This window comes from Lepidochelys olivacea (assembly GCF_965140295.1).
Source record: "Lepidochelys olivacea isolate rLepOli2 genome assembly, chromosome: 10".
NCBI classification, from domain to species: Eukaryota; Metazoa; Chordata; order Testudines; family Cheloniidae; genus Lepidochelys; species Lepidochelys olivacea.
Window position 1 is genome coordinate 20,184,546 of NC_140420.1, and position 24,928 is coordinate 20,209,473.

The window sequence follows — 24,928 nt, forward strand, 5'->3', positions numbered from 1 at the left end:
TGATCCTTAAAGAGCAAGCCCTGAAGGCCAGGAAATAACTTGGGTGTAGATTCCAAGGCGGTGAATATGCATTCAGATCAGTAACTTAAAAAAAAAAAGTGAACCCAAGCCCCATTTCAGCCAGCAGCAGTGAGTCCAAGGAATTCAGAGGGCAGCCACATTCTGTTTATAAAAAGACCAAACTGATTAAATGAGAACCCAGCTGGGGCCATTAGGCTGAGAGATGCTACAACAGAGGATGATTTTAAAGAGTTAACACTGAATTGGTGTTTGGCTGATTTCTCTGGTCAGCCACTTATTACAGTCCAACCCTAATTCTGTAAACATGCTTCCAAGTTTGGCTTTGCAGCTCATATGGCTGGTGACCCAGCGTGCAGGAAGAAGGGAGATTGAGGCAGTCAGGCTTGAAACTGCTGAGCTGAGAATGGGCCTAAGCACAGAGACCTGGAGTGGGAGCAGCACAGTAGATGCTGAAGGTTTCAGGAAGTCTTCAGGCCCATGGCGGGGGGAGGGGAGAGAGAGTGACAGTGTACTAACATGCAAAATGTGCTTCAGAGCAAGGCCTGAGAGATGAATGAGGGTCCAGTAGTTAGGGCACTGTCCTAGCATTTGGAAGTCCTGGGTTCAAGCCCTTGTTCTACACATCCTGTGTGATACTGGGCAGGTCAGAGGGTTTATCTGCACTTTGAAATTTACCAGAGTAATTATTCCAGAATACTGTATTCAGTATAAGACCCCCTGGGGACACTTATTCCAGAATAAGAGTGTCCACACAGGGAGCTATTCCAAAATAGATATTTTGGTAAATTTTCAAGTGTAAACAATATCCTTTGCCTCTCTGCTTCAGTCCCCCATTTGTAAAATAGGGATAATAGTACTGCCTGACCTCATGAGAGCATTGAGGATAAATACATTAAAGACAGAGGCTGTCAGAGACAAATTTTTAAAGATATTTAGTCTCCTAAAGATGTGGATAGGTACCTACTGGGGTTTTCAAAAGTGCTTATCTGCATCTTTAAATTCCTCTATCTGTCCCTCAGCTACTATAGTAATGGGGGGGCCATATTAGTACAATACACAGATCTCTCCTTCGGCAGCCACTCCTAGAGGTATGGGCGGAAGGACCAACCCCACTTAGGGCAGAGAACATGAACATTTTTTCAAATCATTTTCCACTAGATCTGCTGATTGTGGCCTTGTTTAAGCTCCCTTTTGCAGGAACACAACTGAGAAACTGGTTAGCCCAATATATGCAGGTTAACTGTAAATGCAACTGACAATGAATTCACAGATCAGATAATATTGTCCACAGACTAATATTCAGAATAAGATTTATTCTGTTCACTGATTAAACCAGACAATTTAGATTTACAAAGAGTAAGATTAAGATGTGGTTGCTTACTATACAATAGTATCTGTATATGCAGAGCTGAATATTAAGAAAAAAAAGTCATGTATTCATGTGTTGTGCAAAAATAGTTTTTGCAAATTCATATTTCTATAACATGGTATAATTACTGTTAGTGAACCTACTCCACTTAAACTCGCAGCATTATTTTGTTAGACAAAAACCCATCTTAAGAGTTCATTATCCTAATAACCTTGGCCAGCATTAAGAATTTGTGGGGTTACAACATGATTTCTAAGTTAATATCACTAGCAACTAGAAGGGGTATGTGCTCACATTAAACACACAGGGCACATCATCAAGTGTAGGGTCAGAAAACAAAAAGCCCCAACCCATCAACTGAGATTAACCCTATCAATAGATCAGTGTTGTATATCTTGCTATGTCCTGCCATCACGTAGTGACTGCAGAAGACATGGGTTTGTTACATCGGTGCAAATACCTCTTTTCTGCATTACTACATATTTGAGAGTCTCTTCAATATTTGCAATCAAGGCACTTTTTTCCTTCTTTAACCATGAGGAAATCTTAATGGCAAGTTGCTCTCACCAATACCATCTTACCACCTGTAAGGCAGATTGTTATAGAACGGGATTCTGACAACGAATCAATTTCCCCACACGGCTTTATTTTAGACTTGCAGTTGCATTGATTTTGGTTAAAAAAAAAAATCTTGCCAAGGAACTAAAATGTAGATGGAGACAAACATTTCTCTAATTTAAGCCATTGATGCATGCAGCACACTGCACTGGAAAGTTATAACACCATAACTCTCTTGCTAAAACAGTAGTTGTGCTCCAGAAAATAATTCCATATTTATGGGGAGGAATACGGTCTCTACATTATATAGCAGGTCATGAGTTTTGACCAGCAGCTTTCAAGAAGCGATTTACAGCAGCTGATGTAGGAAAGTGATTCACAGTATTAGACTGACCAGCCGTGCTACTTTGTCACAGCACCACACAACTCAGTCTTGTGGAAAAGGCTGAGATTGCAGGGGACTGTTGCCAATTGCTCGGTGTAGTTCTCATCCACCCTTATTCAAATTAACTACTGTGACTGCTTGTTTAAAAGACAAGGGTTTAAAAAACAAAAACTAATAAAAACACCCTAAACCATCATGGCCTCGTCATCTCAGGATCTTCTCAGAGTAACATCTGGACGACACCCTGTGGGGAAGGGGCCACTGGTGCAGGAATATTTGAAGGCCGGGTTCCAAACTCCAAGCGCTTCCCTAACCTGTAAATATAAACAGCAGCCTGATTGCAATGCAGTGTATTGCATTCACTGTACATGCATGTTCAGTTTTTGCAGTCTGTTAGGTCACTGCTGTGTAGTAAAATGCATCACTCAGCGTCAAACAGCACAAGGAACTAACAGACAAATAGTAAGTCTCAAATCCAAATGGCAGTTCTGACACTAACTTGGTAAGTCACTTAACTTCTGTGCTTCAGTTTCCCCATCTGTAAAATGGGGCTAAAACAAACCTCTCCCCTGCCCACTGGTGTGAAGTGCATTATGCTTGCTGGTGCTAAAATACTCTTTTCAACATTACATCAGTAGGAATATTGTTTACACATACTAATATGCAAACAGATTTATAAAACCCAATAAGGAAAAATCTACAAGGGCTCATGAAGATACTGCTCTTCCTTTCACAGTAGCGTCTCCGCATCAGAAACTCTCCTTAAGTTCTACTGCTTTTGATAATAGGGCAATGAGAATTACCAGAATTCCAGCACTAGGGGCTTGGTTCTGAGTGAATACACTCAATTGGGAGTTATCCAACTCCTTCTCCAGAAGGAGCATTTTTATATTTTGGGTGAGCATTTTATGTGCAAGTTGGAATGGATACTGCATGCATCTGATTCACAAAGAAAAGAATGTGGACTAGATCATGGGTCGTGTTTAGACAGGCACTGAGCTGCAGCTGGAAACACCCTTGTTGATTATTTACAAAAAGCTGATTAAAGTGTTCAGACAAAAATTTACAAGGTTCCAGACTTAGAATGTAATTGAATTACACAAAAGAGGTCTAGACAGCTGCACCCCAGGAAAGAGCCTTGGTGATGCAAAAGCAGAACTTTTATTATTCCATTCTTCCATAATAAGAGAGCATACGTAATGACAAGGGAAGCAGGCTCCCCATCCATCACTGGGCTCCTGGGCCATCCTTTGACAAGAATATTGTGCATACAAATCTTTAACTGACCCCCTGGCTGTCAACATCCCACTCACCAAGAGCCCAAAATAAAACACTGGATCGTACATTTATGCTGAAAGTGTTTTACATACGCTCTATAAATTATATATGTTTTTCAAACAGAGCCCCAAACTAAGCTCTGGCATAGCACATTTCAGCATATAGTGTTAAACATTTAAAACTTGGGGTAAAGTTTTCAGAATTGTGACAGCCTCCCAGGAGCCTAAATGGCCAAGTCATTTCTGAATTTTTTACCCTTATATTCAAACTGTTTCCATTACACTTAAAGCCTTCAGCTAGCTAGTTTGAATGGTCAGCGATCACGTGATACACAATATAGGACAATGTGCTTTTAAAGGAAATATACATTAGCCTGTTGTAGTTGGCTAGTCCATGCCCTGTTTAATATCTTCTTTTCCATTATGCTAAAGTGCAATGCAAAAAAGGATCCTGAAGTAGTTCATCCCTTTTGAGAATGAAGTATGGAGGGACAGTGTTACAGATGTAATGTAATGGCCCCAATTTTATAAGGGACTGGGAGGTCTACCAGAAGAACAGAGAAAGGGCATTTTCCAGCCACTCAAGACAGGACTGGTCAGAACACAGTGTCTCAGCTAGCTCCCTGCCTCCTCCTCATGTGAGCAGTTTACTTCTGCCAGATCAGACCACTACTTTACGAAAGGAGCCAGCAAAAAGTGTGAGGCATATCAGGAAGATGGACCATTTATAGGAAGCTCAATCAGCAAGGAGCTTGATATCTGACTGGACAGGAGCAGTTTGCAAATGTCAGAAGATAGCCCATAGGAAACAGAGAACAGGAGGCGTTTGATAGAGTATACTCCTCTTAGCCCAATCCCCAGCCACTCTGTACCTTACCACCCCCCCCAGCTTTTAGCCCCAGACTTCAGACTCACTTTAGAGCATCAAGATCTGTGTATAACCAAACCACAGGATCAGCGTTAACAAACTGCAGCCGACCAGCACTTACCCGTTATCGCTCAAAGGCATGTGGGAACTGCTCAATCGTTTTTCAAGGCCATCTCTGCTCTTGTTCAGATACATGGATGAGGACATGGCGGGTCTGCTTGGAGACTGGTCATACACAAAGTTTCGACAAGATGCAAGTTTGGATTCCAGAGCCTAAAGCAAACAGTTTATCTGGGAGTTAAACAACATTCTCTCCCTCAGCACAGGGCCCATGGAAGAATTTTCTAATAATTTACAAGGACTCTGACAGAAGAAGTTTTTAGCTACTAGTCCCAAATCCATACATGAGCTCTGAATTTGAAGGAAGAGGTACTGCTGATACACAAGTCCCTCTGGCTTCAGGATCAGGCCTTTAAGTGTCTCATTAAATGGCAACATTATTTTGTATTTGGGGGGGGATGGGAGGGGAGGAGAGAGGTAGGAGTTAGCGCTTATGTTACGGAGGGAGAAGCAACTGAGAATTCTGTTAAACAAGAGCCTCGACTTCCCCAGAGGTTAACACACCTTTTATAACTAGGCTGCTTTTAGAAGCATCACTTCTTTATGAAGCTAAATGTTCTTTCAAACCTTTTCCCCAAAGCCAATACACACCCACCCACCGTGTGGTATGCCTGGGGTCTCCTGAACACATTACTAGAGCAGTCACCACCAACAAGCTAGATTCTGCCTCAGACACCTCGGAGGAGGACTTCAGGAATTCTTCCCGGGCAGCACTTCTGGTGCACTTGAAGCGAGTGCAGTATATTCCCCTAGCATCGCACTCATTCACACTGCCCTGCTCCATTTTTCCCTCCCCCTCTCGATGCTCTTTCAGATGGGAGAAAAGTCTACACTGGCTGGCACACTGAGTGGAGCAAAAGCCACAGGAGAGACAACGATTCGCCCTTGTTGAGGTACATTCTAGCTACACAGAGGCCTGAGCTACAAAATAAAGTTCACAATTTTCAAACCTTTCATGCAGAATTAGAGTCTGTTTGGATCCAAGTTTTGGTCTGAGTTCATCTCTACAGTTTAACTCATTCAGTGGTACAAAGGGTTAACGCTGGTTTTCATTCTCATAGTACAAACATAACCACCCATCCCCTTTCTGCATGGCTTTAGCTAATGACTAAATCCTTCTTACCCCTACTTTCCGTAGTAAGTCTCCCACAATGTTTAGCGCCGATATCCTGGCAGCTGGTGTGAGAGGAGTCCTGCTGTAACTATCCTCAAAACCTTTGACGGGGAGGAAGGGTAAATAAAAGAGATATATTTTACGCATTATATATGAGAAAACTTAGCAAAACCTTAAGTCTCCCCACCAGCACTAAAGAGAAAAATACCAATCTTATCTCCTCTCTTTTTAGCTGAACTGCAATTTTCTTCTTTCCCATTAGAAATATAAATCACTGTATCTTTCTGACACGACAAGTTGCACTGAAAAGATGCTGGACTTTAATTTGCACTGGTTTTGAAAGCAGCTTTTAAGCCTTTAGATTTCATGAGAAGTGTTCTAGTCTGTCTCTATAACTTGCAATGGAAGCAAAGAGAGAAAGAAAGGTAGGTCATCCAGAAAAGTTCACATGACCCAAGGCTTTATGGCCTGTGTTGCAAGAATTCTTGGATCCTCTCTCTCTTTTATGTGAACATACTATAGCGTGTCAAGTGCTTCCAGCTGGAACACAGGATTTTAGGCTAAGAGTACCACAGTCAGGATATACACAAATTTTAGCAGCCACTTACTAGAACTGTAACACTGAATTATTAAGGTCAGAAACTATCACAAAAAAAAAACCACTCATGGTGTATGCGCACACACGCACAAAATACAGTGAAGTTCCCTAAACCGAATTTCTATTCCTTTTTACTCAATTTAAAGAGTCTGGGCAGGTGGAATTGGGAGTTATTTAAATTTTTAGTGCTCATAAAAATGAGAGAGTAGTACCACTGGAGAGAGCCCATATTTTGTAATTTGGAACAGACAAGTCTCCCGTTGTTCCAGAATGAAGTATCTCTAAAGTAGCAACCTCCATCTCTAACTGGCTAATTCAGATGAGTGTGTCTGGCATGAAAGATTATGTTGAGACCTCCAATCTCCTTTCTACCAAACTCATCCAGATTCAGGGATGGTTAATGACTGCAAATTATAACCTAGTGAACTACCTTGCCCCGGAAGGTGTTTTTTTTTTTTGTTTTTTTTTTAAGCTCATGTTTTAATACAACTGGCTATAAATGCACTACATTTATAATGCACTGGCTATAAATCTACTCAGACATTCATACTGAACCCATGACAGGTATTCAAAATAGATTACTGTACTTCGCTGTGTTAAATACTTCACTACCTGTCATGTTCAGTTCCACTTTTCTCAGCTTCTTCTGTAGTCAGTAGTTTGATAGAAATTCAACATGTACCAGGAACAGTGACTGTAGACTGAAAAATTACTCAATGCACATTGGTATTGTGCATTAGCCTTACGTTAGCAAATGCTGGTCACTTACCTCTTCTAAACGTTCCTGGGGTGCTTATACTGACATTGGGTCCCCTGTGAACTGCAGGAGTTGAAGGCACAGATAAGGTCGCTTGCACGGCTGTGTCCGTTCTTTCCGCCTCCCACGTACTTTGTATCGGTGTTTTGGGTTTCTCCTGTTTCTGCTGCACTGCAAGTTCTTGCCTTAAGTCTAATGAAGAAGGAAAAGGTACAAAGCATTTGGATACATGTCCCAATCTGAAGCTACAAGGCGCAAGAAGTGTTTTTGCTTTGTCAAAGTACGCTGTTAACACTGATAACCCCAGAGTGTTTCACCAGCCACAGCTGAAAAAAAATGAAATTATTCAGCTTCCAAAGAACATGTACACCCCACGAATCTTGGCACTAGCCACTTATAACTGGTTCAAAATCCCAGGTTCCAGAATGCGAGATCAGCAAACTAAGCTTTGTTGGGACAGTGTAACTCAAAACACCCTCGAGCTTGTGGTCCCTCCCCTCCACATCACCTCTTCCCCAAAACAAGCACAGGGCCCTCCCTCCCATTATTGTTATCTAGTTGTAGGTTCTTCTGTGGTGCTCATTTTCCTAACAGAGCACTACACAAACGTGAATGAACTTATTCTCCCTACATCCATGTAAAATGTGGAGTTTAGTACCCCTGTTTTACAGATTGGTTACTGAGGCACAGAGAGGTGAAGTGACATGCCCAAGGCCATGTGAGGTCTGTGACAGAGCTGGAAATAGAACCCAGTTCTCCCAATTCCTTGCCCAGTTCTTTACCTACAAAGCCATCCTTCCTCTCTTCTGGTCCTACTGCCAGACAAAAGCAATCAGGAAACTAACTACTGCAGCTGTGGAGGGGAATCAGCACTCACTCATGGCATCTGTGTTACACACTGTCCCTCCATACTCCGCAGTCCCTTTATTCTCCTTACTGGCTCCGCTCTCATGACAGAAGTGGACAATATCTCTGTTGCATTTGTTAAAATTCATGTCCTGTCAGCTCACAATGAAGCAGACAGTCAGACCACAGAACACATCCCTCCAAGTCGGTCAGCTTTTCTTATTCTTTTAAAGTACAGAGGCAACAACAGAGAAGAGAGCATTCTGGGATACGTCTCTGCCTGCATGGTCTGCTCTAGAATGACAGCAGTACTTTAGAGGAGCTGGGTGGACAAGGCTACAATTTCCTTGGGTTTCTATAAGTCAAAAGAATACTTAGAAAATGCACCCAACATAGTTAAAAGCCCAACTGACAAAACACTGAATTCTACAATGTTTTCAAAGTATGCCTCCGATTTGCAGAAACATGCCAGAAGCTACAGTACCACCCATCCCGCTCTCCCTAGGCGGGGAGGAGGGCGGCATGTGACTACTATCCAAGATAAGTGCCAAGACAGGATCTCTATTCCACACCATCAAGGAGAGTGAAGCTTCCATCGACAGTATTTCTTAGGTCTCTCTCTTACTATCTCAACACCATATTCGAGGGGCAGATTTAATGAAAACTTTGGAAGGCGGGAGGACAGGGGTGTATATAAATCAGTTAGTTGACCTCTGGCTTCATCTTTCAATCGCTGCACTGATTCCAGGAGGTTTTCTTTCTCATCTAGCTCACTCTCCAGAAAGGCATTTCTTTCAATGGCCTGGTTCAAACGCTGTTCGAAGTCCTCCAGAGACATTATAGTGGCTCTGTGTGTAGAAAAAGGATGTCAAAGAAGTCATTAGGTTCCTAGCGCATCTAAAGCGCCAACTCAGATGCAAAGAAACTGCTGTATTTCTGGTGTGAGACGCTCCAATGTTTTAATTTTAAGTTTGCAAGAAACAGACTAGCCTCACATTCCACTCACCCACTTATAGGAAGGCAGTAGCTCAACACCTGTAGCAAGAGCAGACAAGTACCACAGTGGACATGCTCAGTTCTGCTAGCTTCACAAAAGAGAGAGAAAGAGCTGGGTAGGGAAGGGTTAAGAGCATCTGCATTACCTTTTTGCCCTTTCCAAGTCATCATTTGCTTGCTCGAGTTCTCGAATGTACTTCTGTAGTTGATCTTTAATAGCTGTCGTCTGTGCCAGGTCATCTTCTAGTGCAGAGATCTGCTGGTAGCCTTCTGAATGTTGCATTTCAATTTTTTCCTAAGCAAAGATAGACCAAACACCACATCAGGGATTTAGCACCGCACAGCCCCTTCCTTTCTGCTCCGCTGTGCTTACTCAGCCTTTCCCAGTCAGAAAGGAGGAGGTCCTGGTAAGCAATCTTAGAACTACCATCTTTCACATGAGTTAAAACCAATAAGGACAGATACTAGCTTCTTTCCATCAAGCCAGACCTCCGCAAACTGATCCCAGGAGCTATCTTCTTGGCTGCTGGGTGGGAGGGCAGGATCTCTTCCTCGCTCCCTACAGGTTGATGGAGCTAGGAGATCTAGCCTCACTCACCTCCATTACAGACTGCTCCCTACTCTCATGAGTGCTTACACTAGTTCTCTTTCTCTCTCTCTCCTTCCCCATTCCTGCCCTTCATGGGGAGGAAGCAGTTCTATCCTCTGTAGCAAGTTGGGATTTTCAATGGTTCTTTCTGTGGGAGAGGCACAAGACAACACCATCTCATATGCTCACAGATGAGCTCCCAGCTCTGTTTGAGGCACATGTATGTACCAGACAAAGAGCACTCCCTGCTTCTACCCAGGACCAGACAGAGCATGATCAGTGTGCTTCAGCAGCACAGCACAAGAGAGCCTAGACTCCAGGAGGGAGGAAAGAAGAGTGCCTTGGAGACAACTGGGAGGAAAAATACTAGTCCCTCTGCTTTAAGTCCATGCAGGTGAAACGCAGACCCACCCCATCACCAACTTCAAGACCTGTTTCATGACCAACAGCCACAACAGACCTGTGCAGCGGACCTAGATCTTTTGTGAGTACATACTCTGGTGCTCTAAGCACAGAAATGGAGGTCAGATAATCCTGAGTTAATACCCTGGCTGTGATGCTGTTATACAAGGCCTTGAGCAAATCACATAATTTATGTGCTTCATTCCCACCCACCCCATACTGTAAAAAGACAGAAGTACTGACCTGCCTCCCGGGGTGAGGAGCATTAGTATGTGTACAGAGCGCTTTGAACATGAAGTGCTGTAAAAATGCTGAGTATTATTTTTATAGTGCCCAAGGATATACTGGGACCTTTGCAACACAAGACCTAGTAAACGGACTATAAACAAAAAGTGAAACTGTCCAAAAGGAGCAACAGGGTAATACAGTAGAACCTCAGACTTACGAACACCTCAGGAATAGAGGTTGTTCATAACTCTGAACAAAACGTTATGGTTGTTCTTTCAAAAGTCAACGTTCAGTTGTAAACTTAATACAGCTTTGAAACTATGCAGAAGAAAAATGCTGCTTTTAATCATCTTCATTTAAATGAAAAAAAAAAAGCACAGAAACAGTTTCTTTACCTTATAAAATCTTTACTTTTTTTTTTTTAAAGTTTACATTTAAACACATTACTGTTCTGTATTTGCTTTGGGATTTTTTTTTTGGTCCCTGCTGCTGTCTGATTGAGGTGTGTGGTTGACTGGTCAGTTCATAACTCTGGTTTTTGTAGCTCTGAGGTTCAACTGTAGTATATTAGGAGCATAAGTGGCAAATATTCTATTAGATCCCAGTGTCTAATCAGGGCTTATCATCACATATCCTGTAAAGTCCTTTCAGTTTCTGCAAGACTCTTCAAAGGCTCAGGGTTCTATATTAGCAGATCCCAGTGCAGGGACCTAGAGTCTTAAAATTCTTCCAGATGTATGCATCTGGGATTATTGCCTATGTTACTAATAGAACCTTTTTTAAAGAGGATGTCAGTATCCCTTTAGGGCAGAGACACAATCTAGCCTGTATTGCAATAATTTACGCACTAAAACCTTGGTACCAGATCACCTTAACATGCCAATTCCTTTTTCTATGGTCCCAAGATTACCATCTATTAACATACCTAAAGCATTTATAACTGCAGGAGCTAAGCGCAACAAACTAAAGTCACTGAAAACAAATCCACATACTGGAATTAACAAGATGAGAAAAAGCAAGGTCTGTAGCCTATTTTTCACGTATTTAAAGAGCGTTATTTCAAGGTGTGTATTAAGTGGTACAGAGACAATGAAGTTGGGGAAATACATTTTCTGAATTCAAGAAATTCTGTATTGATTATAGGATCAAAAGTGTTACACTTTTCCTCCCTCTCATTTTGAATTTCTTGGATAATTACCAGTCTAACTTAAGTCACCAAACACATCACCCAATTACCTATAGCAGTGGTGGGCAACCTGCTGCCTCCGGGCTGCATGCAGCCAGCCAGCAGATTACTCTGGCGAGCAGTGTACAGCCCCGCAGGTTGCCCACCAGACCTATAGCTAGTCACATAAGGTTCACTAAACAAACCCTCTGAAGCATTGTTTCCAATTAGTGTGAACTGTATTTCAGAGGGAGGCGGAGGAAGCACAGAGGGCAGCCTGGGAAGCTCAAAGCCATGAACCGCATGGGCCTGGCAAACTTTGTATTTTTGACCTAAATGTAGATGCAGGTCCTTGAAGTAACCCAGTTAACAATGCTGCTCAACAGCCTCATGAGTTTAAAGCTTCTCTCTTGAACTGACTCAAACAAAAGACAGAACGGATAAGTTTGGGCCTTTGTTTTTAGCTAATTGTAATAAACAGTCAACTGATTTGCTCATCAATGGAGACACTGTTCCTTCACTTGCAGGCTGCTACTGTCATTTTCAGTCTGCATGAATAAGCCAATTGTTAAAGAGTTTGTGTCACACAGAATAAGTTCTTTGCAGTGGAAAACAATAATTTTGTTTCCCCTAATGCAGTATGTTTATTCTCCACTTTTGAGTCAATTTTTATTATTCCTATCCCAAACTGCCCTGGTAATATTGCTTCTCATCTTCTCCCCATGGTGGAGAGAGAATTTATTCTTCCCTCATGGGAATTGATTGGAAGTTTTATTTTTGCAGAGATATTTTTCCTCCTCTTTCCCAAACCTGTCAGCTTGAATGGGTTTATGTGGCTTGTGTGACAAACTAGGCCAACATTCCATACAAGAGGTTACACAACTAGAATTGTAAGGGTGTTTACATGGGATTGTTTTGTTTTAAACCACATGTTGTAATAGCAGCAATGTCTGGATTGGTTTTGGGTTGAAATAAACAAAACTCCCACAAAGTTGAGAAAAACAGTATCTTAAAAGTGGACTAGAATTCTTTAGTATCCCCTTTTGATGTTTCTTACCTAGTTACTGCATTTGTGTAAGCAATACATACAGCAAAACCCAGTTATAGTTATATTTGACTCCTGTTAGCTCAGTACTGGATCCAACTGAGTAAAGTAGATCTAATTAAATTAATCTCTGTCTCCACAAATATTGAACTGGCCCTTGGAAAATGCTAAGTGTTTTACCTCATTTTTTTAGACAGCTGATGTTTAAAATGATTTGCAGGTTAGCTACAAAACGCCAACAAGATTATTTTTTAAAAGGAGTTAAATTTTGGTGACAAACTTTTGCCAAGTTTAAATGAATTTAATGAAGTTAAAGCTCTCAATTGTGGAGAGGAGGAGGTATTTTTTTGGGGTTGTTTCTTTTTGTAAAGGATTATTTTCAGCATCTTCTCCTTCTTGGAAACTGAACCAGACTAACTTCTTTTTATCCTGCAGCATTATAGCCCAATGGCATCACCATCTTATGTCCCATCATTACTATCTCCCAAAAATTCTTGTAAAAAAGTTTAATTATATTCCCTACTAAATAAAATACTTCGCATTTTTTCCTTAGAGATCTTAATTTGTAAATTCATTATCCCACTTCACAGATGGGGAAACCACATGCAGAGAGGTTATACACCACTGGGAGACGTAATTTAGAGACATTTTCAGAGCCAGGAATAGAAAACAAGTCTCCCAACTCCCACTGAATCATGCTTCCTCCTATTTAGACATTAGGTACCAATTGACATTTAGACATTAGACACGAGTCACAACGACTACTTTTTAAAAACAGACTTAATCCACCATTCAAGTGCAGCAGCTCAGCACAACTGACTTTCCTTCTCTCGGACCTTGACAAGGTCATAGACTCATAGGGTTAGAAGAGACCGCAAAGGTCATTTAGTCTCACCCCCTGCCAAGATGCAGGATTTGTTGTGTCTAAACCATCCAAGACAGATAACTATCCTGCCTCCTTTTGAAAACCTCTACTGAAGGAGCTTCCACACCTCCCTCGGCAGTCAATTCCATTGTCCTACTGTTCTTACAGTTAGGAAGTATCTAAATCTGCTATGCTGTAGTTCAAACCCACTGCCCCTTGTCCTGCCCTCTGTGGCAAGAGAGAATTATATCTTTTATTGCTTTGGTCTATTATATGAGCCTGTATACTTGCATCGTACAACAAAAGAAAGGGCGGGGCGGGGGAGAAATAGGGCAACAAATGAGGAGGAATTTTACTACAGATCTAAGTGTTCTCCCATCTGGAATCCATCCAAAAATACATCCAGTGTCTCAGCAAACAGATGGCTAGTAATATTAACTACAGTATTCAGACCTAAGAACGGGGAAATATAGTGATATTTTCTTATTATCAAAGCAAACTATTGTTGCAATTTGTTGATAAACATCTTTATGAACACCACATTTCTAATGCTGCAGCTCCACACTTCCTTGATCATCTGCACACACTGCCCTTTCTCTGCTGCTCCTTTACCTTAATTGACTCCAGTTCCATTCGAAGGCGATTGTTTTCCGACAGAAGGTCTCGATTTCTGAATTCCGTTTGTTGCAGCTGGGTCTCCAATTCTGCTTCATATTCTCGGCTCCCTTCTTGGAACTCACGCAGTTCCTCCTGTGTATTTTCTGCACTGGAAGCACAATTCCAGCCAGAGAATTAGTTGGGTTCATTTTAATAAAACAAGGAAATTCCGCTCACCTTAGTATAAACGTATGACAAAATAAAATGCTCCTCTAATACAACTGAAGGATCTATGCCCACCTGTCACCTATGCGTGTTCAGAAAGGACAATAAATGATTGTATGAAAATGCCTTTCAATAGTTAAATCATATTTGTTCACCTACACTCTCGCAGCAATTTGTCCTGGAACAGAGGATTACAAACAACACAGTCCGTCTTTACGTTAACAGAGTCCAAGACAACAATAGGATCCACCTACCTTTATGCACCATATCCTCAGTCATGCTCACTTACCTGCAAATTTAAGCTATTTATATTAAATATTCACCTGGGTGAAAACTCATTTGCTGAAGAGATAGAACGCAAACAAGAGTTCATTCAAATATTGCTACAATGATTAAGAATAGATATGAATATTAAGTATCAACATGTCATCTCAAAGCCTGATCCCAGGAGGGATCCACTGACAGCAGGATCGAGCCATCTGATTTGCAAATCTTAAAAATTAGCAATGACATACTGAGTCATGAAAAATTCCATTTACTCTGACACAGTTTGAACTGGAAAGAGATGCAGAAAAGACTCTCTACCTCTGCTGGGAGTTCACTCCCTCTGTGGATGGTGCTAAACCATCCCTACTTAGCCAACATATTCCTGACTGAAACATATTTCTGAAAGATTATTTTAATCTCACTTTTGGAATGTTGCATGTGGCAGGCATCTAGGTATATTGCCCCAGCAGGCTTCCTCTACACAAAGTCAGATTACATAGCCACAGTCGTCCCTTCCAGCCTTAGAATCTATTAGGGCTGTCAATTAATCGCAGTTAACTCATGTGATTAACTCTAAAAAATTAATCATGATTAAATCACAGTTTTAATCGCACTGTTAAACAATAGAAATCCAAAATATTTAATAAATTTCAATTGGTAGTTTTTCTACATTTTCATATATATTGTATTCTGTGTTGTAATTGAAACCACAGTGTGTATTTTTTTATTACAAATATTTGCACTGTAAAAATAATAAAAGAAATAGCATTTTTCAATTCACCTCATACAAGTACTGTAGCGCAATCTCTTTGTTGTGGAAGTACAACTTACAAATGTAGATTTTTTTTGTTACATAACTGCACTGAAAAACAAAACAATGTAAAACTTCAGAGCCTACAAGTCCACTCAGTCCTACTTCTTGTTCAGCCAATCGCTAAGACAAACAAGTTGTTTACCTTTACAGGAGATAATGCTGCCTTCTTCTTATTTACAATATCACCAGAAAATGAGAACATTTGCATGGCACTTTTGTAGCCGGAATTGCAAGGTATTTACGTGCCAGATATGCAAAACATTCGTATGTCCCTTCATGCTTCAGCCACTATTCCAGAGGACATGCTTCCATGCTGATGACATTTGTTAAAAAAAAAAAAAAAAAAAAAAAAAAAAAGCGTTAATTAAATTTGTGACTGAACTCCTTGGGGGAGAATTGTATGTCCCCTGCTCTGGTTTACTTGCATTCTGCCATATATTTCATGTTCTAGAAGTCTTGTATGATGACCCAGCACATGTTGTTCCTTTTAAGAACACTTTCACTGCAGATTTGACAAAATGCAAAGAAGATACCAATGTGACATTTCTAAAGATAGCTACAACACTCAACCCAAGGTTTCAGAATCTGAAATGCCTTCAAAAATCTGAGAGGGATGAGGTGTGGAGCATGATTTCAGAAGTCTTAAAAGAGCAACACTCCAATGTGGAAACTACAGAACCTGAACCACCAAAAAAGAAAATCAACCTTCTGCTGGTGGCATCTGACTCAGATGATGAAAATGAACATGTGTCGGTCCGCTCTGCTTTGGATCGTTATTGAATGGAACCCGTCATCAGCATGGATGCATGTCGTCTGGAATGGTGGTTGAAGCATGAAGGGATATATGAATATTTAGTGCATCTGGCACGTAAATATCTTGCAACACCGTCTACAACAGTGTCATGAGAACAACTGTTCTCACTTTCAGGTGACATTGTAAACAAGAAGTGGGCAGCATTATCTCCTGCAAACGGAAACAAACTTGTTTGTCTGAGCAACTGGCTGAACAAGAAGTAGGACTGAGTGGACTTGCAGGCTCTAAAATTTTACATTGTTTTATTTTTGAATGCCGGGTTTTGTGTACATAATTCTACATTTGTAATTTCAACTTTCATGATAAAGAGATTGCACTGTAGTACTTGTATGAGGTGAATTGGAAAATACTTTGTTGTTTTTTACAATGCAAATACTTGTAATCAAAATATAAAGTGAGCACTGTACACTTTGTAGTCTGTGTTGTAATTGAAATCAATATATTTGAAAATGTAGAAAACATCCAGAAATACTTAAATAAATGGTATTCTATTATTAACAGTGAGATTAATGGTGCAATTAATTTTTTTTAAAATCGCTTGACAGCCCTAGAATCTATTAATTTTCCTGGAGGACTGTAGCCTCAGGCTCTTCTACACAGATTTCATCATCTCACTAGAAGTTTCTACAATGAATTACAGGAGCTATAGCCTACTAGGAAGACAAATTATGGACATAAATTCATTGCCTTTACCATTGTTTATATTTCATAGCCAATTCTTTCCAGTAGCTGGTTTCTTCTTCCACTGAATTGAAGTGATTTCCTTCCAAGTCTTCCATGATGAAATCCCTAGAAGTCTAGAATTCTTGTTTCATGTTTTCCTGAAAATTAAGAAGTTGCAAATTTAGGAGTTAGCATCTTCCTGTTACTGCATTATCCCATTGCTTCTTCCAGTGGCATTATCCCCCAGGCATAGTAGAAGCAGCCTCATTTTTGGAGACATGCACAGGGTTTAGTTGATCGCCATATTTGGGATCAGGAAGGAATTTTCCTCCAGGGCAGATTGGCAGAGGCCCTGGGGGTATTTTCGCCTTCCTCTGCAGCATGGGGCACGGGTCACTTGCTGGAGGATTCTCTGCACCTCGAAGTCTTTAAACCACGATTTGAGGAATTCAGTAGCTCAGATGCAGGTTAGAGGTTTGTTACATGAGTGGGTGGGTGAGATTCTGTGGCCTGCGTTGTGCAGGAGGGCAGACTAGTCGATCACAATGGTCCCTTCTGACCTTAAAGTCTATGATTCTATGACATTTAAAACCAGATTGGACTTTAAAGCACTGCCAAATACGCATCATGTGAGAGGGAGGCCTAGATCACTTAATAGGGATTTTCTCTCTCCAGTTTCTCTCAATCTATTGAAGGTTGGTACCCCCACCAGATTACCCAGTGTCTTCCACTCCCTACCTGACTATATGGTACTTACTGTTCAACAGAACATTAATAGACATTCCCAGCATAAGCAGTAGGTACAGAAAACAGCTGAAGAGGGAGACACCCAAAACACACGCTGCCCAATGAGAGAATGAGGGAATCCCTGAGAAATGCAGAAAGGCCATGTGAGCAAGAAACCAAATGCTCTGATCTAAAAGAAAATATAACTAAGTTTGACTTTAGCAACTCCAGAGACATGGCAGTTACCCCCTGAAAATACACAGGAATTTTACTGAAACATATAAAGGATCTGGGGATAATGATTTCCTTTGGTAAAGGTTTCAAAAGTGCCTATGTGATTTAGGAGCATACAGATCTAAGTCATTTCAAAGGTAAAATTTAGAAAGTATCTATCTAAACTCTAAGACTCTATAAAGTACAAAATAGAAATAGAATGCAATAGAACAGCTATCACCCTGAAGCCTGTGATGCACTATAATAAATGCATTAAAGTAGAAATGGTTTTGTGTGTGTTAGTCACAGGGCTTGTCTACACTTACGGAGCACTAAACACTAGAGAGGCGCAGCTGAAGACGCTACCTATGCAGACAGGAAAGCTTCTCCCATCTGCGTAGGTACTCCACCTCCCCGGGAAGCAGTAGCTATGTCAACGGGAGAAGACCTCCAGTCGACATAGCCCTTCTACTCCGGAAATTAGGTTGGATTTTCCACACACCCCTGAGCGATGTAGTTATACGGACATAAATTGGCAGCATAGACCAAGCCTCAGAGTGGAGAACGGTCACAATTAAGGCCTCTAGACAGTCTGCTCTGTGCAGTGCTGGGCAAGGCAAGGATTACACAGAGGCTGACATTATAAACCTAACAGCATCCTCCAGAGATTGAAAACTGTAAATAAAGGTGGAATCTGGCTCTTCATTTACAAAGGCAGGCAGCAGAAATACTGGAACCCTAAACTGTGAATGGGAGACGCAGAGTCAGCAAGCCAACTCCAAATTTTAAAGTCTCAGCTTTAGATCTGTTTATTAATAAGCCAGTAAGTCTCCAGATGGCAAGCTTAAAAAGAGAAAGAGCAAACACATTCAAAGCCATCAATGATCATTTGAAGATTTTTCCAGTCACACACGTAGAGCCTGATCCTGCATTTCACATGCACCCTAACCTTTCAATTTCAACTGGAGTTTTTGGTGAGCAAGAAATGCTTGAAAACAGGATTATATGATTAAACAGTTTCAAAAGCATCTAAGCCTCAAATTTGTAAAGGTATTTTAGGCATTGCTTTGTTTGGCATTGCCAGGCCTAAGTCCCATTTTCAAAAGTGACTTGGACAATTAGAAGCCTGAGACTCACTGCAAATCAATAGGACTCAGGACCCTACATGCCCAGGTCACTTTTGAAAATGGGACTTGGTTGCCTAAATCACTTAGGCCTTACAACGTTGAGTGGACCACCACATGAGTACCTTTAAAATTCATGGCCTAAGTCCCCACTTGACACTCAAAGGGAATTAGACACTTCTGAAAACCTTTCCTTTAAATACCCGGGGTGAGGGAGGGGTGGCGGCGGCTGGGGGAAGTGGGGAAAACCTGAAAGTGTTTAAACTCATAGGAGTTTGGTTTGTTTAAAGGGACCAGCGAAAAAAAAACAAAATGCTAATAAAAACAAGAGGTTTACACCCTTCTGCAAACAAACAAGACCACCACACTTGACCTAGTGACATTTCCTGAAGAAGTCTCAGGACTTCCAATTGTGGATATATTTATGGAAACGTATGGAAAAAGCTAAGAATGGGATGGGTGGGAAGTACTGACTCGCTCCAAATTATATTCATGTCTAGTAATGTGAAGCTAGACCATGCACAATTAAGATTCTCGCTTTATTTTTAAAAAGTTGAAAGTGCCTTTGATTTTAAATAAGCATTTCACATGCTCAGCGCTCTGCACGAACATTAATTAATCCTCACACCACACTTGGGAGGCGGATAAATATTACCCCATTTTACAGATGGGGAAACAGAAAGGGAGAAGGAAAGCCACTTAGGCCACAAGCCAGATGTGTCACTCAGATTAGAACTCAGGAGTGGCCAACCCCCAGTACTGTGCTCAACCCACCAGAAAAGACAACAGACCACATCATCCCTTCGGTGGGTGTTTTCCACACACTCAGAACAGGAACTTTCCAAATTCCATTGACAGCTGGGGCAAAAGTTGCACCCTTGTCCATCTCCCACCTCTCAGGGAAGTGACAGGGTTTGGCACACAGAAACTACATATCTTAGCAACGTGCTGGAGCCATCTGCAGAGTGGTCTGGGTCAGGTTCCCAAGGTGTAAAGAGATGTGGGAAAAGCAAAGGTGGTTTTATGGGAAGGAAGGATGGTCTTGCAGTAAGTGCACCTGACCAGGACTCAGAAAATCGGTTGTTTTGTTATCACTATTATTCCCATTTCTGCCACAGTTTTCTTGTGTGACCTTGGGCAAATCAGTTAATCCCTCAGTGTCTCCATGGCCATCAGGAATAATACATGCCTACCTTACACGGTATTGAAAGGATAAACCCATTAACATTCGTGTGATGATCAACTACTACAGCAATGAGGCATAGGAAGTAGCTGGCAGATAAAGGCACCTTCACACCTCCCTAATTCTGGCCCCAGCCTCTGCTGCAATTTTAGAGTAAACTCTATGCCAACTGGAAAACGGAGGTTTAAAAATATTTCAGTAGAGACTTCTCTCCTGTTGGTCAGTTTTTTTTCCCATTAAAAAATTTGGCTAATGTGAAAATGATCTGGCAGAGCGCCTTCAGATTTACAGTGTAGTGTGTGCACTTTCCTAACAGATTACAGATAAAACTTCCAAAAGTTTGGTGTTTGAAAAACAAAAGGGTTGAATCCTCCACCACCAAGACCCAGTCTTGATCGCAAAAAGGGTGTGTTTTGAAAAGGTTTCATTTTAATACAATTGCAACGTTCTCTTCGGGCTCACTTACAGGCCTTGTCTAGCCTAAGGCTTAGAAGTGTGATATCCAGTCACCTAGCTTGATATAATTAATACCCTCTTAAAATTCTAGTCAAAACAAAGGAATGGTATACCTTAGGGTACTGCTAAACTCAGCCTAGCTTGACCAGTTTAGCATGTGTTAAAGAGGACATGCCTTGTCTAGATTAGATTACAAACACATTAGTTAGCACATATCAGCTAACACAAGCTGACATCACATCTTTACATGCTAGTCTAGAGAAGGCCTCGGTTGGGTTTGGTAAATATGAAATCTGATTCCACTTGCAGAGCTTGGCATGTAACAACAGATCTCATATATTAAATTCTATGAAAGACTGTGGGCTGTATAAAAGTACCTCAGATGCACAGGAAAGCTTTCACATGTGGAACAAACCCAGTGGTACAGGATTCAGACTGGACACTGTAAAGAGGATGTGATGTAGGCATGAAACTTGAAATATTCTCAACGTCCTTTTCTAGAGAGTTTGTCTTTCTGGAAATTAAACTATGCATATGACAAGGAAACACCAATTATGCACTGAGCTTCAGAAAGTCATCAACTACAATTCAGTGTGATCTTTGGAAAGGAAAGGATACCAACTAGTTTTAATAACACAAATCATTCCTTCCCCAGTCCCAAATACTATTAAAAATAGACAAGTTTCAGAAACAAAAGAAGCTTTTTAGACTTGGAACATTCAGGGAAGGAATAGGCAAAAGAGGAGAGAGATTCAATACCTAACCTCTTTCCTGTTTGGATTGGCCAGGAAAAAAGATAGGTACACATCAGCAATTACATAGGGTTACATAGGACCTCTGAACTTTCTTTCTTCCAAAGACTATGATCTTTAGGTCTTGTCAGAATGGTCATTCCACACTTCCTCCAGGAACCTGGTATATGCTTAGACTACCGTTCCAGCCAGTCTGGGTTATGTACTTTGGGAAAGATCCTATCTCGGGGTCAGCCCAGCACTAGCATAAGACAGAGTTCAACATTAACATGTACTGATCCTCATGAATTCCAGGATAGCAATTCCCATGGCTGATTCACAAGTTGCACTAATGGGCCCAATGGAACCTGTATTCAGAGAGCAAACAAAATTAGACATGATGGAGAGTGGGGTGGGTCTTTAGAAATAGAGTCCTCTGGACTCCTCCTCTTCTTCACACCCACAAAGACATGGAGCCAAAAGCCCTGCAATTTGCAAGCATAGCTCTTACTGGCTCAATGGGAGTTGCATGTGCTTACATCAGGGCTGGATTTGCTCTAAAGCCTGTTTGCCCCCTTACATGGTGACATGTATTTTGGGGCCAGGGGAAAAGGGGAATTTCTTTTTAGATTTCTAAGGACTTGTCTACATAGGGAAATTTACTGGCAAACCTATTTTGGTATAAATTATAGTACTACAGTTATACCCAATAATTTCCTGTGTGCATACATATTTCAGGGAATTATATGGGTAATAACTGTAGCAGTACAATTATACCGGCATAGTTCTGCCGGTAAATTTTCCTATGTAGACCAGCCGTAAGGTACATTCCCCAGGCATCCCTCTGGAACCATACGTGACTGGAACACATTTTGTTATATTATATCTATCCCTAAGTAATGCCTACGGTAAGCTAATTGCAAACTAATGTGGAGACTGCAAGTACATGTATGAAAAATTTGAGGCCCTACATTTGTTACCACAAGATAACATGATATGACATGAATTGTTTTTCTACTGGTCCATGCCTCAGGTACATGCCTCATGCCTGCAGTGAGCCAAGAACTGCAATTAAACATTAATACATTCCCCCCCCGCCCCGCATGTCTTATTACGAGCCATTTCACACAAGGCCCTATCCAAACATAGGCCGCACGTCAGGTGCTAGAGATATTTAGGGTGAGATTTTCAAGACAGCCTAAAATGCAAAGGGAAAAGTTTAGTTAAAAGAAAACTATTAAATTTGGTCCAAAAAATTAGGTTGTCAAAAACAAGATTTAACAAGACTTCAGACCAATCAAAATGTTTCCATGAATCTTCCGTTTTCTTTTTCAATGACAACAAAAACAGTTTGTGTTTGCCACATGCGAACAGGCAGCTGCCTCCCAAGTGCCCCCTCACGGTCAGAGGTGGCTATGCAAGTGCACTGTCTCAGCTGCCCTCAAATCAAACTACCAAACAAAAACAACAAGGACCAGTGGCACCTAAAAGTCTAAGATTTATTTGACTCCTTGTTGTTTTTGTGGATACAGACTAACACAGCTACCCCCTGATACTCTATACCAGACAAAGCCTTCCCTGGTTCTGCCACACCCCTCCACTGGGGATCTCCCAGGCCTTCCCTTAATCAGGGTTCCCTGCTACAACTTATTCACTCCCAGCAGTCTCTGTCCCTGAGCATCTATTCTCTGTCTTTGATAGCTTCCTGATGCTCTCAATCACTTCTTCAATACCCAGATGGTTCTACTAATTAAACCCCACACCCCATACCAAGTGTGGCAGGCAGGGCTAATTGTATGAGGTTGTTCAATGGGGGCAGGCTACCATTACACAATTAAAGCACACAGAATTATACGTAACACAATTTTGTAGTTTTGTTGAGAAGAGGGTTTTACCAGCATTTTGCTCACAATTTATTATTGCCATCAAAAACAGAAGGTTATAACTTTATCTAATGCACACAGTTTGGTTACACCTCGTTTGTTTTTGTACATGTAGAAACCAGAAGGAAAGATTTGGCCATACTTCCTGCTTGTAAGCAGCACAGCTGGTCACAGACATTACAAAATGTATCTGTATCATACAGGAACTAAAGTTTTCTGGTGGTATGAGAGGAACTTCTGCAGTGAGAAAAATTATGTTTACATGTTTCATTCCAGGAAATGACAACAGTACTGCAAAACACTAGTTCATATCACCATGGCATAAACCATCTTCAAAGTAATTTTAGAATGGGGATTGAAATACTGTAATCAGAGTCAGAGCTAATCAAACTCAGGAGAAATCTATGCTGGATTCTAATAGAAGATTGTAGAATCCATTCCAAAACAGCTCTGGGACTTAAATATATTTTTAAGGATCTATTTAGTTTAGTTAACAATGTCAGCAGTGTAGTTTACCACAGCATTCAGAGCAGTTTCATGTCCCCCAACCCCCAGAGGGGAGAACAGGAGAAGGACCCTCTGAAAAGGTAAGCGCAAAGCAGAACTCTCACGGGCCAAACTTTTATAGAATCCATAAATGCTCTTTGGACAAGTAATTTGTTCCATAATCAGGGCAAGGGGAGAACTAAGTCATATGGGGGAACCTTCCTCTAACCATCAGAAAAGAGGTTCTTTTGTCTCATACAAAAGGGGTTTTCACATCCTCTACAAAAACTTCAAGCAGCTTCCCAGGCTGGACTTCATGTCACATCAGGGACTATTTCCCTTTGTTTAAATGCCACAAAAGGGAATAAAAAGAAAGAGGTCATCCCAAAGAGAAGGTCACAATTAATAGTATATTCAGAGGCCAGTCTAAGAAGGTTTCAGAGTAACAGCCGTGTTAGTCTGTATTCGCAAAAAGAAAAGGAATTGGTTAGTCTCTAAGGTGCCACAAGTACTCCTTTTCTTTCTAAGAAGGTTATCATTGCATGTGAGTCTCTCTGCAAAAAGGGCTTAATTTAAAAAAAAAAAAACCACAACTATTCAAGAGTTCAGGTACTTATCCAAATCCAATACTTTTGAGTCTCAAACTTTCTTAAGGAAACTCAGCAGATCAGGCACATTCTCTCCTGAAATACCTATTTGTTCCTTGATGCTTCCTGGCTCCAGCGCGAGAGGCTGTTCTCACAGCAGTAGGGGTTTCTAATTCTATTGCCAGATCAAACACCGAAAGGGAAATAAACTACTCCGGACATTTCCAAATCTCGACAAAACATAAAAGTCCAGTTCCAGAAAGAATCTAAGGTTCAGGTTGGCAATTAGGGGTGGGAGCGATGGAGAAAGTACAGTGTCTTTATTCTGTCCCAGTGGACTTACCCGAGCCCATGCTCCCGGCAGCCTGAGAGAAGGAGAAAGGCAGAGAGCGATGCAAGCAAGATGTGGATATGGTGTAGCGAGGGGGCACAGAGGGCTGTTGCTTCCCCCGTCCTCACAATAGGATGCATCCCTCACACTGCCACGTGGAAACCCTCCCTGCCCTACCCCGTCCTCACACAGCAGTGGCAGCCACAGGGGGAGATGGGAGAGGAGGATCCTAGGGGTTTGTCCTCCCCAAAACTTTCCAGAGACCCAGCAAAGCCCTGAACGCTCACCACTTCCGCAGGGAAAAGCAACCAGCTCCAGCCACTGCCACTGCCACTGCCACCTTCTGCCACCGGCCAGGACTAGTACGAACCTAAGCTCTTACCCTGCCCAGCTCTTTGTGCCCCCATCCGAACCATTACAACCAACCTCTGCCCAACACCCTATTGGCTGCAGGGTCACGTGGCCTGAAGAGGCTCCTCCAATCAGCTCCGGCAGAATGCTGCTTTTGGAACGTTTAGAAACTTTTGTCTTCCGAATGGGGTTTGTTGTTGTTTGTTTTTTTAACTTTTCAGTTGCAGCCGGGCCGGAGGGCGAAGGTGTCAGTGGGACAGGGCTCTGAGCTCAG

At 41.5% G+C, this 24,928-nt stretch overlaps 1 protein-coding gene across 3 annotated transcripts; it reads right to left on the minus strand.

Annotated features, from left to right (window-relative positions):
- Nucleotides 1-1,386: 1,386 nt before the first annotated feature.
- Nucleotides 1,387-24,706, minus strand: NDE1 (nudE neurodevelopment protein 1). Of its 3 annotated transcripts, none has more exons than XM_084641661.1 (9): nt 24,686-24,706; nt 16,614-16,741; nt 13,816-13,969; nt 9,056-9,204; nt 8,625-8,761; nt 7,080-7,259; nt 5,722-5,813; nt 4,600-4,751; nt 1,387-2,647 (listed from the first exon to the last, which is right to left on the minus strand). In XM_084641661.1, exons 2-9 carry the CDS (start codon nt 16,697-16,699, stop codon nt 2,554-2,556), a joined length of 1,044 nt encoding a protein of 347 aa, XP_084497787.1. In that variant the 5' UTR covers nt 16,700-16,741; nt 24,686-24,706; the 3' UTR covers nt 1,387-2,553. The 3 variants fall into 3 exon arrangements, with proteins under 3 accessions (XP_084497787.1, XP_084497786.1, XP_084497785.1); XM_084641660.1 differs by lacking the exon at nt 24,686-24,706 and adding an exon at nt 24,316-24,455; XM_084641659.1 differs by lacking the exon at nt 24,686-24,706 and adding an exon at nt 24,591-24,679 and having other exon boundaries at nt 1,388-2,647.
- Nucleotides 24,707-24,928: the final 222 nt, after the last annotated feature.

What these genes read in the sequence shown, in the direction of transcription:
- NDE1 (XM_084641661.1), bottom strand. Translation starts at nt 16,699, where the DNA reads ATGGAAGACTTGGAAGGAAATCACTTCAATTCAGTGGAAGAAGAAACC. An exon ending in GACTTGGAAAGGGCAAAAAG is followed by an intron (nt 8,762 to 9,055) that starts GTAATGCAGATG and finishes TTCTACACACAG; the next exon opens with AGCCACTATAATGTCTCTGG. An exon ending in CCCAGGAACGTTTAGAAGAG is followed by an intron (nt 5,814 to 7,079) that starts GTAAGTGACCAG and finishes TCCCCGTCAAAG; the next exon opens with GTTTTGAGGATAGTTACAGC.